Source organism: Ursus maritimus, unplaced genomic scaffold (assembly GCF_017311325.1).
Source record: "Ursus maritimus isolate PB19 unplaced genomic scaffold, ASM1731132v1 scaffold_3, whole genome shotgun sequence".
In the NCBI taxonomy this organism is placed as follows: Eukaryota; Metazoa; Chordata; class Mammalia; order Carnivora; family Ursidae; genus Ursus; species Ursus maritimus.
This window is the reverse complement of record NW_024425563.1, coordinates 46622990-46634985: the sequence shown is the minus strand read 5'-3', so window position 1 is coordinate 46634985 and position 11996 is coordinate 46622990. Positions and strand designations below refer to the sequence as shown.

At 44.1% G+C, this 11996-nt stretch overlaps 1 protein-coding gene across 4 annotated transcripts in view; it reads left to right on the top strand.

The window, feature by feature from the left end:
* Nucleotides 1–3949: 3949 nt before the first annotated feature.
* The window catches only part of LOC121099778 (cyclic AMP-responsive element-binding protein 5-like), a 160047-nt gene continuing 152000 nt past the window's right edge, over nucleotides 3950–11996 (top strand). Inside the window, exons 1-2 of one of the 4 annotated variants that reach the window (XM_040644146.1) lie at nucleotides 3950–4005; nucleotides 4483–7538. In XM_040644146.1, coding sequence (XP_040500080.1) covers nucleotides 7536–7538 — 3 coding nt within the window. In that variant the 5' untranslated portion in view covers nucleotides 3950–4005; nucleotides 4483–7535. The other 3 variants (XM_040644144.1, XM_040644147.1, XM_040644143.1) reach the window with 3 other exon arrangements.

Below are 11996 nucleotides of genomic sequence, written 5' to 3'. Positions count from 1 at the left end.
CCTGTCTATGAATTCACTAAACCAGAATCACTCAAAGTGGGGTCCCAAGGTGCTTGTATCAGAATCACAAATGAAGAATCCTGAGCCTAGTGCCAGAGCTTTGAACTGAAACCCCTGGGGAAATCTCACCCAAAAAACAAGTTGTCCAAGTGCTTCTTATGCTACTAAGTTTGATAACTTCGGGAGCCTAGAAACTCAGAAGAAGGAGACCTTTTTCTTCTTTTAATCCCTAGCACTGCGAAGACCTGCCACCCTTTGTTAAATGTTGGAGAAGTGACTGAAATCATAGCACAAAGCTGAAAGACTTTTTTCTTGTCTGAGGACCGTTGAGATGGTTCTATTCAGGCCTCATATTCAGGAGGTAAGCACTGGTAAGGCTGTAAATTTATTAAAATACTAAAATTCTTCTATAAGGGTTAGTAAATAACTATTGCTCTGGGTTCTGTGCTGCCCCACTGGCCCAGCTGCCTAGGCTTCTCCCTTGGACTGTCCTCTGATCCACCAACTAAAGGATGAACCCTTTGTCTAGCATGGGGTCTCATCTATTCTCACTGGCCAGAATGGATGCCAGTCAGCGCCTTATAGGTCCAACCAATGTGGTGCCTTACCAGTGGGCTTGTGCCTGTGCCCCTACCCTGGAGAGGGAGGTGGGACTGGGAAGGAAGACCTTGGGTGGGTGGTACCCCAGCCAGTTTACCTTGACTCTCTTATCAGGATGCCCTTCCTCGCATATCCACGAGGCCATAATGGATGGAGTCCTATCGGGGGAGATGACATTCCTGGAGGCGTTGCTAGCACCTGAGCGGGCAAATGCCCCAGGTTATGGCCACCACCAGCTGAAGCGCCTACCTCTAGAGAGGCTCTTCCATGGCTGTTTCTGGGAACTGCAGCCTCCATGGGACTTCAACTCTGAGGGATCCCAGAAGAGACTGGGTGAGCACGAGCCATGCAAGAATTTTAGTCTACATACATGAGGGTTCTGTGGGCACGATTTGACAGAGGAGAGCCTGTTTGGTACAGACGGTGCATGCCTGGTTTAGTGTGGGGGCTGGGAGAAGTATGGGGAACAGGTTCTCTTTCCATTTATTTGGTCAAGTTTGCTAAAATCACTGAATGCCCTACTATCATGGCATTAGCCACATTGCTTTCATTAATAAAAGTGAGGGCAAGTACTTACATAGCATTTGTCCTGTGCCAAGCACAATTCTTAATTCATTTGAGTTACTATGATTATCACCATATTACATAGATGAAGAAACTGAGACCCAGAGGTTAGTTAAAACTCAAGTAGCAAAGTCATGATTTGAACTCTGGCAGTCTGACATTAGAGTCCAAACTGAAAACACCACTTCTCTTCTTCAGTTTACATTCAGAAAGTTTTTATGTGTCACTTAGTTGGTAACAGAGATTTGTGTATATACACACACAGACACACACATATACACACCCTATAATACAATGGATGGAAACATTTTGAATGAAATTGCTGTCAGTTCAGCAGATGCTGAGAGAGGAGTCTGCACCATGAACAATATTGCCGATATTTAGAGAAATTCTCTACCTACTGAGACTCCATATAACTTAATGATTATCAAGATACTGGGGAAGTCATTGGGAAAGTTCCCTGTGTATTTCTATGTCAGTCATGGCTCAGACAGGGGAATTGTTTACTAGTAGCAGCATGTCAAACAAAAGTTCAGCAATCATTTTTAAAGATCAACTAATTATTTGGATAGTATTAAAAATTGATAAGCTACTTGCATTAAAACTCATGTATATGTTTCTGTTTAGAGAATACTGGGAATTAAATGTTTTAAATTTATATGTTGATTAACTGCTTAGCGGGTTTTAAAGATTTTATCACTTCATCTTTGCTTATTCAATTTTTATTTTATTCCTTTGGTCCACACTTGTCACCTGGAAAGAAGATTAGCTCTTTGAGCTCTGATATATTAAGCTGTATCCCTTTTCTGTCTCAAGTTTGTTCCCTGTTTGGCTCACACTTATTTGCTAGAGAAGGAGGTAGACTACGTGCTTTAGGTGGAAAAGGCTCTCCTCATTATTGAGTGGGAATTCAGGCAAGAAGACCATTCCTCAGTAGGCTACTGCTTCCTTCTCTAAACCCAGCTAATTGGGCTGTCATATTTGAAGTTTTATTGGTTAAGATTTCAAGTTAGGACTGGAGCCCTTCTTTTGCAGTTCCTTCAGAGCTACATGTAGAAAAGAACAAATGGAAAACTCAATGATGAGTTCTGAATAAGGCTGTAAGAAACAAAAACTTGCCAGTCCCTCTGGTCTCAAAGAACACTGAAGGGCAGGGAGTTGTTTAAACACTTAAAAGCAGAAAGGAAATACAAAATTCTAATATTTAGTAGGTCAAAACCAGCTCAGAAGTAGTATGTGATGATCCGGGCAAAGCATTACAATTCTTAGCCAGCCCAGTCATGATTCTCTGGCAAACTGCGCAGTCATGGTTATGATGCATTGGGATAAGAGGTGCTATATAAATGTTAGATATTACATAAATGTCAGGAATGATTATTGTTTGTTAATGGGGGCTAAACTGTTCCTAAGCAAAACTCTGACTCCCAGCCAACAGGGTGGTAGCAGAGATTCTAACCACCAAATAACCCATGAGTTCTAGAAAGGAGCCCAGTTGGGATCTGGGGTTTGAAAACAGGGGTTGGGTTGGTCCCAGTGCCACCACTTGCCCAAGTGACTTCAGGCCAGCTCCCTAACCTCCTGGAGTCTGCCTTAGCTCACCTGTAAAATGGGGATAATAACAACATCTGCCCTACTTCTCCTTCGTGTGCTCCGTGGTTGTGAGAATCAAGGGCATTCAGATGGGTGCGAGTGCTTTGTCAACGGTGAGACGCTGCAAGGAGGACAGTGGTCATCTAGGATCGGCTGGAATTTAGCCTATGCCTTCCCTTTGAGTCCTGTTCACAAGGAGAAATCAGAATGGAAATTAAACTGGGGACGGGGTGGTGACTGGCCGATGCTGAAAGCGCCAGACTTCTTCGCTCACGGAGCTGTCAGGAAGATACTGCAGACCAGGCGCCCAGATCCTGCATTTTGGCTCTGGCTCTGCCACTTGCCAGCCTGTGAGCTTGGGCGAGTTACAGAGGAGGCTCTGGAAGTGATCGCCAAGGGCCCTTCCGGCTCTGACGCTGAGTCTAAATCAGGCTCATCACTTGGCTCTAGCTGTAATTCACCTTTCGCCTCCTGGAGAAACTCCCCTCCAGCTTCTCAGACTCATGAAGCAGGGGTCTTGGAAAAGGTGGGGGTTGTGTATTCCATGTAAGGGTGCACAGTCAAGAAGTTATTCCCATGGAGGTGAGGTGGGGGTAGGGGACGGTGAAAAGGGGTGCTGAATGAATGTTCTGGGAAGCTAGGATTCAGGGAACACTCTAATGAGGTCACGCCTGTCGCAGGCGAAAAGGAGCTGGACATCTGCTGGTGGGGGAAGGGGGAGCGTCTTGCATTTCTGTTTGCAGAAAGTCTCATCCCGCACCCTTTAGCACCCCCTTAGCCCCCTACCCCCAGTCCCCATCCCCACACCTTTCAAACACTACCAGCCTTGCTCGGGGGAGAGCCCGTGTCCCTGCCTCCTCCGTGGTCCTGTCGGAAACCGTAAGGATTGTTTCCAAGCTGACTCACACCACTAATGTCAGGGAGCCGTGTCACACGGCGCTGGGCTCTGCAAGCTCTTGCTTGCGCGGTCGCCGCCGCGGCCGCCGCTCTCCGGCGGGTGCATCAGGGTCCGCTCTTGGGGCGGGGGGGCGGGGCGGGGCCGGGGTGGGGTCCGCCCCCTCGGCGCGGCGGCCCCGCCCCTTCTTCGCTCCCTCCCCCGCGGACCGCAATGATTTAGAAGTTCAGGAATCCCACGTGACGTCACCGGGGGGGTGATGTAATGCACTCTAAATAGAATGTATTGTAATCTTTGCTCAGTCCAACGTGGTCCCTTCACCCGGGCTCCGCTCTTGCCTTCTCCACACTTGTTTGGTAAGTTCCTAAAAATACGGCTCGGCCACTTCTGGGGCTTTTGCATTTAGCTACTTTTGTTGCACTTGCCGCGGGAGCCATCTCGGGAGCGTACTTGGTTTGCAGGGGTTGGTTCTCGGCAGCAGCCGCGAGATTACTTGGTCCAGTGGGCAGGTCACAGGGCAAGAAGTAGGGAAGATGCGATGCATTTCTTTGGAGGGTGATCTGTGTTTGTAAACACTTTGGCGGAACAGAGGAAAGTCCGGCCCCAAATGCTGGTGGACTGTGGAATTCTGCTGTGTCCTGAGGCCACTCCAGAGACCCCACGCCGTGTCCGTTCCGGAGCGCGTCTCGGTGGCCGCCACGCCGTGCGACTGGAGGGATGCTAAAGTGGAGCGAGCGCCGTGTCCTCCCCGGCGTGGTGCGTGTGTGGGAGCGCGCGTGTGTTTCCCTGACACGGGGAACAGTTATGAATCGGGGGTGTGTGTTTGCCTCCAGAGACCTGGCAAGGTGCGGAACCCTCCAGAAGTGCGGTCAAGCGGCGGCAGCGGCGGTGGCAGCGGAGACGGCGAGCCAGGAACCTCCCCCCGTGTCCCCAACTTCCCGGTGATGCGGCGGAACCCCCGGAGAAAGTTTGCAAACTTCCAGCGGGCGCGGCGAGGACGCCGGGTCACCTAGGGGGCGGGCGGGCGGGTGCGCGGGGGGCTCGCTCCCTCCTGGTGCCGAGCCTGCTGCTGCCACCTCTCCCGCAAGGCTGCCCGCCGCAGCTGGTGGGCACGCGCGCCCGGGGAGGGGACGTGGCCCTTGAAGGGCACTTGGCTTTGGCTCCAGGCGCAGAAAGCTCGAGAGTGTCGCGGCTCTGTTCGCTTTCACTACTGCAGCCGTCTCCTGCCTCCGTCCCGTTCTCGCTGGCATCATTACCTCCTCCCCGCCGCTGCCCCAAATGACAGCTCCCGCTTTTGCCGCGGCAGCGCGGTGGCAGTCCCCAGGACCCGGTGGCGGAGCCTTCCTCTCCGACAGATTCTCCACGCAACCGCTTAAACTTTTAACGAAGTTCTTAGAGGGGCAAGACGCGCGAAGGAACCAAGGACACCTTTTCTCCCGGCAACTGCATCCCGCTTCTTTGCCATAGAATTATTTCCGTGGGGAGTGGGTATACGGTAGATAAAGCCTCAGACCTTGTCCACCCCCTCCCCAACTGTGCCTGAACGGGTGCCACCCCCACTTGATGTTTGTTCCAGGCCAGGAACTGGAGTGGGTCGCTTGTATATTGCGTTGTCAGAGTTCTCAGAGTGGTGTTTGATTTTTATTTTTCCCTCCCTCTCTGACATGTGTCAAGGAATAAAGGCTGGATACAGGTCCATTACGTCATTCTGCAGGCCAGTAAGTGTTTGATTAACAGCTTCAGATACTCAAGAGTTCGGGGTTTAGAAATGCTGACAAAGCAACTCCGCTTTCCATCCCACCCCCAACATACTCGTACAAACGCCCGTTCCCTGGGCATCTTTATTGCCCTCTCCTTCCCCTACCCTTCCTTCTTTACCCCCTCTCCCGCCCACACCGTTATCACTCTGGCCCCGCCTCCGCCTTTTATTGCTTTCCCTGGGGCGATCACCATCCCTGGAGTGTGCCTAAGAGCTTCTGGTGTCTGAGGGGAGCGCGGTACCTGATCAAGGCACACAATCTGCCCTTTTATATTATTTAAGAAAGGCACCAGCGAGCCCTCTTCTCCAGGGCGAAAATGCTCTGTCCTGATAGAAAAGGCATTTCAGGAAACGTCTAGAGTCCTTATGATAATCCTGTGTCCCTGTAGTGACTTAGGAAAGCAACACACCCAGTGCAAACAAGGTACTTAATTTTACATAGCGCCTTCCTCCAACCCTTTAGCGGAAGAGGGAAGACCCAAGAAGTGAGGATGCCCATTAAATCAAATTTAGCTGAAAGAATCAAGATTCAACGTTTGATTTACAAAGTGAGGGAATGTGAATGGTTGAACCCAAAGCACCTTACAATAAATTGGTGTATGTATTTCTCTCTCTTAACCTTAAGTTTCTATATTTAAAGAGGAGGTTGAGTACTTAAGTCATAGAATTGAGTCAGAATCTGCCTATCTGGCAGTTGCAGTAAAAACACTGTGTGACGTGTTCAAGGGATAAAAGTAAAAACTCTTAGTGGGGGAGGGTGTGTGCGTGCAGCAGAAATCAAATAAAAAATCTACTGACGGAGTGTCGGATTGAGTGGGGCAGAGGATTTGGGTGCTTTCTGATTTGAAGTTGGCGGAAGCTAAATTAAGGAAAATTTATATTCTGAGTATGTGGGCATTTCGTGAAGAACACATGTTTTGTTATAATCAGATCTACTTTCTTCCAAGTGAAACAGCCCTGCTGTAGAGCAGGCATTTGTGAAACTTCTTTCTGGGGTCTAATTGACATCCTTCCCCAAGTTTGTGGCAGTATTTATTATTTATTCACATCTAGAGATGAAATAGTATAACCCCTGCAGAATGCACGTGCATCTCAAACGTTAAACTTCTTGTTTGTGATGCATAGACCTAAAGGAAAAAATGGTCCGGGTCACCAGCACTGGAGAGTGTGATTAATGATCAGTGATTTAGTGATCAGTGATTAGTGGTTTTATTCAAACTGTTACCTCTGACCAGAAGCACACATCAGAGGATTAACAGGCTCTTTAGATAAATGCTCATTAGTGGAAGGGGAAAAGCAAAGATAATAGGCATGCACCCAGGGACAACTTTCGAAGAAAATCATTCCCCGTCTTCAGAATAATAAGCTCTATTAACAGAAAGCCCTTTTAATTTAAAACTTGCTTTTATCTTGTAAATCAAAGTTAGAAGTAAAAGTTTGTAGTGCCATTATAACCTAAATTTTCCCATATCCACTCGATGTGGATTATCTCAGTAGCGATATTTTTTTTTTTATTTAAATAAACAATTGGACCTTCAGAGCAGCTGAACCCTGACAAGTTCTTAACTCCCAGGGTTTGAAGGTGTCCCCCCTTCTAGAATGGCGAGTGCAACTTGCTAGCTAGATGGCGCACTGTTCTTTGGTGTTCTGAGCAGTTGTAGTGCAGGAGACTCAACGAGCAAGTAGCTGCTTGCGAGGTGTTCTTCCACACTTCCAACAAAGTTGATTCTGTGTAGGGTTGGAGGCTAGACAGTTCTACAAGTTTTTAGTCACATTTTCCATGTCAGTTAAATCTGGGGAGTTCAAGGCTACTGGAAAAATTAGTCTCATTACTAAAAGAAACTTAGCAAACGAGGGAGGAAAGGAGGTACCGGAGTCCAGGAGGTACCTCTGGGTTGCAGAAGTGATTGTAAAATACCAGACCTGTTCGTTCGTTCGTTCGTTCTTTTTTTTTAACTAAGAGCTAGTTTCACAATCTTGTGGTCTGAAATTCTAAAGCAAATACTCAAAGATTTAATTTCTTCCTAATCTTGCTGGTGAAAAAGAAGTTACTAGAAAGAAAGGAAGAAAAAAACCTGATTTGGTGACTGCAGGAAGCAACACGTTGCTGATTTTATTCTACAAATAATGGTAAGATGATGTTTCTTATGCTTATGAAGCAGAAAGGAACTTTGCAGTTGGTTAAATGAGGCCGATCTTATGTTTTTGTAGATGGAATTCAGAAATGGAATGCTTACTTCACACCGAATTTTAATGTTGCCTTTGTCAGTTTCCTGGGACTTGGTAGCATTTTGTGTGGAAGGTGTGTGTGTGTGTGTGTGTGTGTGAATAAGACCATTATTTCCTGGGTAAAATAATGTTCATGGGCGTGTGAACTGCAGGGGGGGAGCTATGAAGCATGTTAAATAATGTGTCAGGTAAGAATTCCTTTTTCCACAGGCCTTCATGAATCACTTTAATAAGTACTTAAGTTTTAATAAGGAAGGCATTTTTAAAAGAGAAAACTAAAAATGAAAATAAAATAAAAAAACCATTCTCCGCACCCAAGCCTCAATATGTATTCCCCTGAAGTAGGATGTTGTTGACTGAATATCAGCTATTACTTTAGTTTTAAAACTTAAAAAGAAAACAATAATAGAACTCACTGGTGCCTCCATATAAATGTCCTCATTTTCCTTTGCATCATTTTATATAGATCTGTTATTTTAAAATCCTGACTGATGCGTAATGACTTGTATTTTTCAACTTTACTGGGGGTAAACATGTTTGCTTAAATTGATAATACCTTCAGGCTGTTTTTGAATATAAATTGTTGAATTTACATAAACTTCCTGTCAATAAGTTTCTACATGTGTAGATAGTTTATTAGAACATTCCCACAAAAACATGGACCCATCTCTGTGACACTGCAGCTTTGAGTTGAATAGGACGTTAAATGAATGGTAGTGTGCCAGAGAGACGTTTCCTGTATAGCTTTTCAATTACTGTAGGTTGAAGATTTTCATACGACTAATTGTCAGTTTCCCACACCTGCAGATTCACAAACCAGTTGATCATGGACTTTCCATGGCTGTTGGTACCAATGTCAAGTTCCTGGTGTCCTGATTTCTTACTATAATTTGCCTTTTAGCAATGATGCATCACTTTCTATAGTATTTCCTTAGCCTTGGAGTTTGTTTCTTATTAAGCTGAAAATTGTTTTGTGAGAAGGTGGCATTTGCTATATCCTCAAGATGTGAACTTTGTGTTTGTAGTTGGTTTTCTTCTGATTGTGTTGTTAGATTAAAATTGGGGATTTGAGTAGACTTATTATGTTTGTCATCTTTTTTTTTTCCTGCTTCTTCACTTCAAAGCAGTGCTGTTAGTCACAAAATTAATGTGATCATGGCTGGTGTTTCCCATCTATACGCTTCTTTTGCTTCTTACAAATTGGATTTCTACAGCAATTTAAGATCTTTTTTTAGAGGCAGCTTTCTTGGATGAAGATGGAGCAATGATCTCAGTCAATTCATTATCTTGTCCAGTTTGACTACCAGCTGTATTATGGGAATCTACCAATGCTTTTTGTAAATTAGTGTTTAAAAATGTATATCTAGTACTGTCTCTCTGAATGCTATTTAAGAAAATTATGCAACTGAGATAAGGTAATGAACTGGGGGCAATAGCCTCAAACATTTAAGTGTGAGAAAGAAGCACTTTCAGATATGCTAAAGAGACTTAAAGAACCTTTTTGTATTGCTATTTGTAAACGAAATAAGCTATCTGTTTTGTGGCATTGCTTTAAATAGAAACTCTGACACTTTAAAAATGACATCATGTTTAATGTTTTCACTAAAAAGTTATTATATTTTGTAATTAGGGAAAAAATGGGCAATTAGTGATTTTGAGGGTCCATTAGTATTCCATTGTTGGGAATCGTAAATCATGGATTTAACATAAGAGAAAAAAGAGTGAGAAGGCTTTTACAAATTTTCAGGTAGTGATAACAGTATGCCAGAAACAAGAGTAAAATTTTTGAAGTTCGTATTGAGACTCTGGGACATTCAAAATAAAACTTACACAGTTTGGATAAATTTCGGAACGTGCAAGACATGACGTTGGCATTTCTGTATTTCTTTCTGTCAAGCTTACTCTATTGCTCATTTCTGTTTTCTGAGAAATAGATCAGAATCAATTTAACACTTTAAAAACACATATTTTAGTTGTTTCCTTCTGTTTTCTCAAGGTTTGCATTTCTAATCTCTACCCTAAAATTAACAAGCATTGAAAACTACCATGTTGGCGTTTGGCTTGAACTAATCTCGGAGAGGAAGAATTCCTTTTGGACCAGGGATTCTGACGGCAAGATAGAAAGGCTTGCTATAGCCTATGCAGAGCCAGAGCTGGGGAGGTCTTCTCGTTGATAGACCAACCTTGTCACTTTGCAGAGGAGAACCTAAGGCCTGGTTGTGTCCCCTGGCTCACCGAGGCCCAGAGCTAGAGAGTGCCAAACTGAGCCGAAAAGCCAGGGCCCGGCCTCCAGGTCGGGTTCTCTTTCCATGAGCCAGGCTGCCATAAATGGTCGTGAATGAAACATAACCCATGGCTTTGGATGCTTTGCTCTTTTGAAGCCTTTTGATCACTAACCTTTCAAAGACAATTTCTTTCAGATCTTTTGAATGAATCCTCTGACCATAAAACTGTAGTTTCTATTCTGTGTATGCTAATATATTTGTAACGCTAATTTTTTTCACGTTGACCTTCTTATTGGAAAGCCATTCTTCTTATTCTTCACCATTATTATTAGACACGCTCTGTAAGCAGCACCCTCTAGATTTCATTTGAGACTAAAAACCAGGCAGAACTTAAAGATGTTCTAAAACACCCCTGCAGGATAAGGTAGTAATTTTTGTTACTTCCTTACTTTTCTTAATCACCTTTGAAGAAGGGATCTGAAAAATCATTTTAAGTTAAAGTCATTTTTCTTTGTGTTGAATAGAGCAACAAGTGCTATTTTCACTCTGGCAAATGTACTTTCGCCCAGAATCTGTCTCTAGTGTATTATCTTTCCAGGTCGGTGTATACGAGAGTGTTTGGAGGTGAATGTTACTACATCAGAAGTGAGTTGAGTCTAGAAGTATGCTCTTTGAGGTTTGACTGGCAAAACTTGACTAATCATAGCTGATAGAAATCACATAAGCGACATAGGGGGCTCCAGAGCACCACACATATGATTGAAGATGACATTTAGGTTATGCTGTGTTTAGGATGGGGAACAAGAATATCTCAATAGAAATCTTGAATGCATCTACTGTATGTGTTATTTGGCTTGAGCTGTAGGTTTCCTTTCCAGCTCTTTGCGTGAACACTTTATATCAGAATTCAGGTCTCTTTTATTCTTTTATTACACTGAAGAGCCCCTGTGTTGCATGATTCCTCAACTACAACACATTTCAGCCAATTTTATGCAACTCTCTCTCTGCCGGCTTCCCAAGGGGGAAAACCACATGCAACAAAAAACATCTTTGTTTTTGTTTGAATTAGCTGATTATAAGAAGAAATACATTTCATCTCCATTTGCCAGATCTGGTAGGACCCTCTCACTTTATCAAAACAAGATCTTCTTCTCTAAGTCAGCGATGATGCTGTTTGGCCTCTGAATGACCAGGTACTAAACCTTGGCCTGGAGGGTAGAAGGCATTGAGGATAAAATCTGTTTCCACCAGGGTGACTAGGTGTGATGTGGCAGGCCATCATGAAGAGCCTGATCTGCCTTCCTGCAATGACCACATTGTCCAGAAAACACTGCCGTCTGGGAGGAAGGACAGTATTCTCAGTTCTCAAACTTCCACATTCCGAGCAGGGACTGTGTTGAAGATGGCTCTCGAGCTGCAGAGGGTCTCTGAGGTTATTTACTAAACTACAACATGGTAAAACAGTCACAAAGCTGGAACTTAAAAGCCTTAATGGTCTTCTTCATCCATTCTCTGCATTTTCCTTATCCTAATGTTTTTCTAGATTTATTTTTAAGCGTCCATTTTGGTTACTCTGCTTTTATGAGTAACCCTATAATAACAAATCACAAGTGTGTGCATTAACGGGAGAGGGGACGTTTTTCCATAAGGAAAAATAGATTTTAATATCCAATGGTAGAAGAAATAATTAGCAAGACAAAAGAGAGAAAAGTTTGAAATCCGATTGATGGCATCCCAGGCTCTGCCGTAGCTCTGCAAAACCATGTGGTTCATGGCCACAGGAAAAGACTAAGACTGGAAGAAGGGATCCCCAAAGTGCTGCCTTCAACTAATTATGCTTCTCTGCCTCAGTTTCTTTGTGTGTGATAAAAGAGGGTTGGTCTGGACCAGCTCTGTCCAACAGTGGGAGCCATAAATGCAGTAATTTTAAGTGTTCTAGTAGCCGCACTAAAGAGGTAAAAAGAAATGGTTAATTTTAATAACATGTTTTATTTAACCCAGGGTATCTGAAATAGTATCATTTCAACATATAATCAATATAAAAATGTTGAGGAGAGACTTTGTGATTTTTTTTGTTGGTCCTAAGTCTTTGAAATCCGGTATGTAGTTTACAGTTACCACAGGTCTCAGTTCA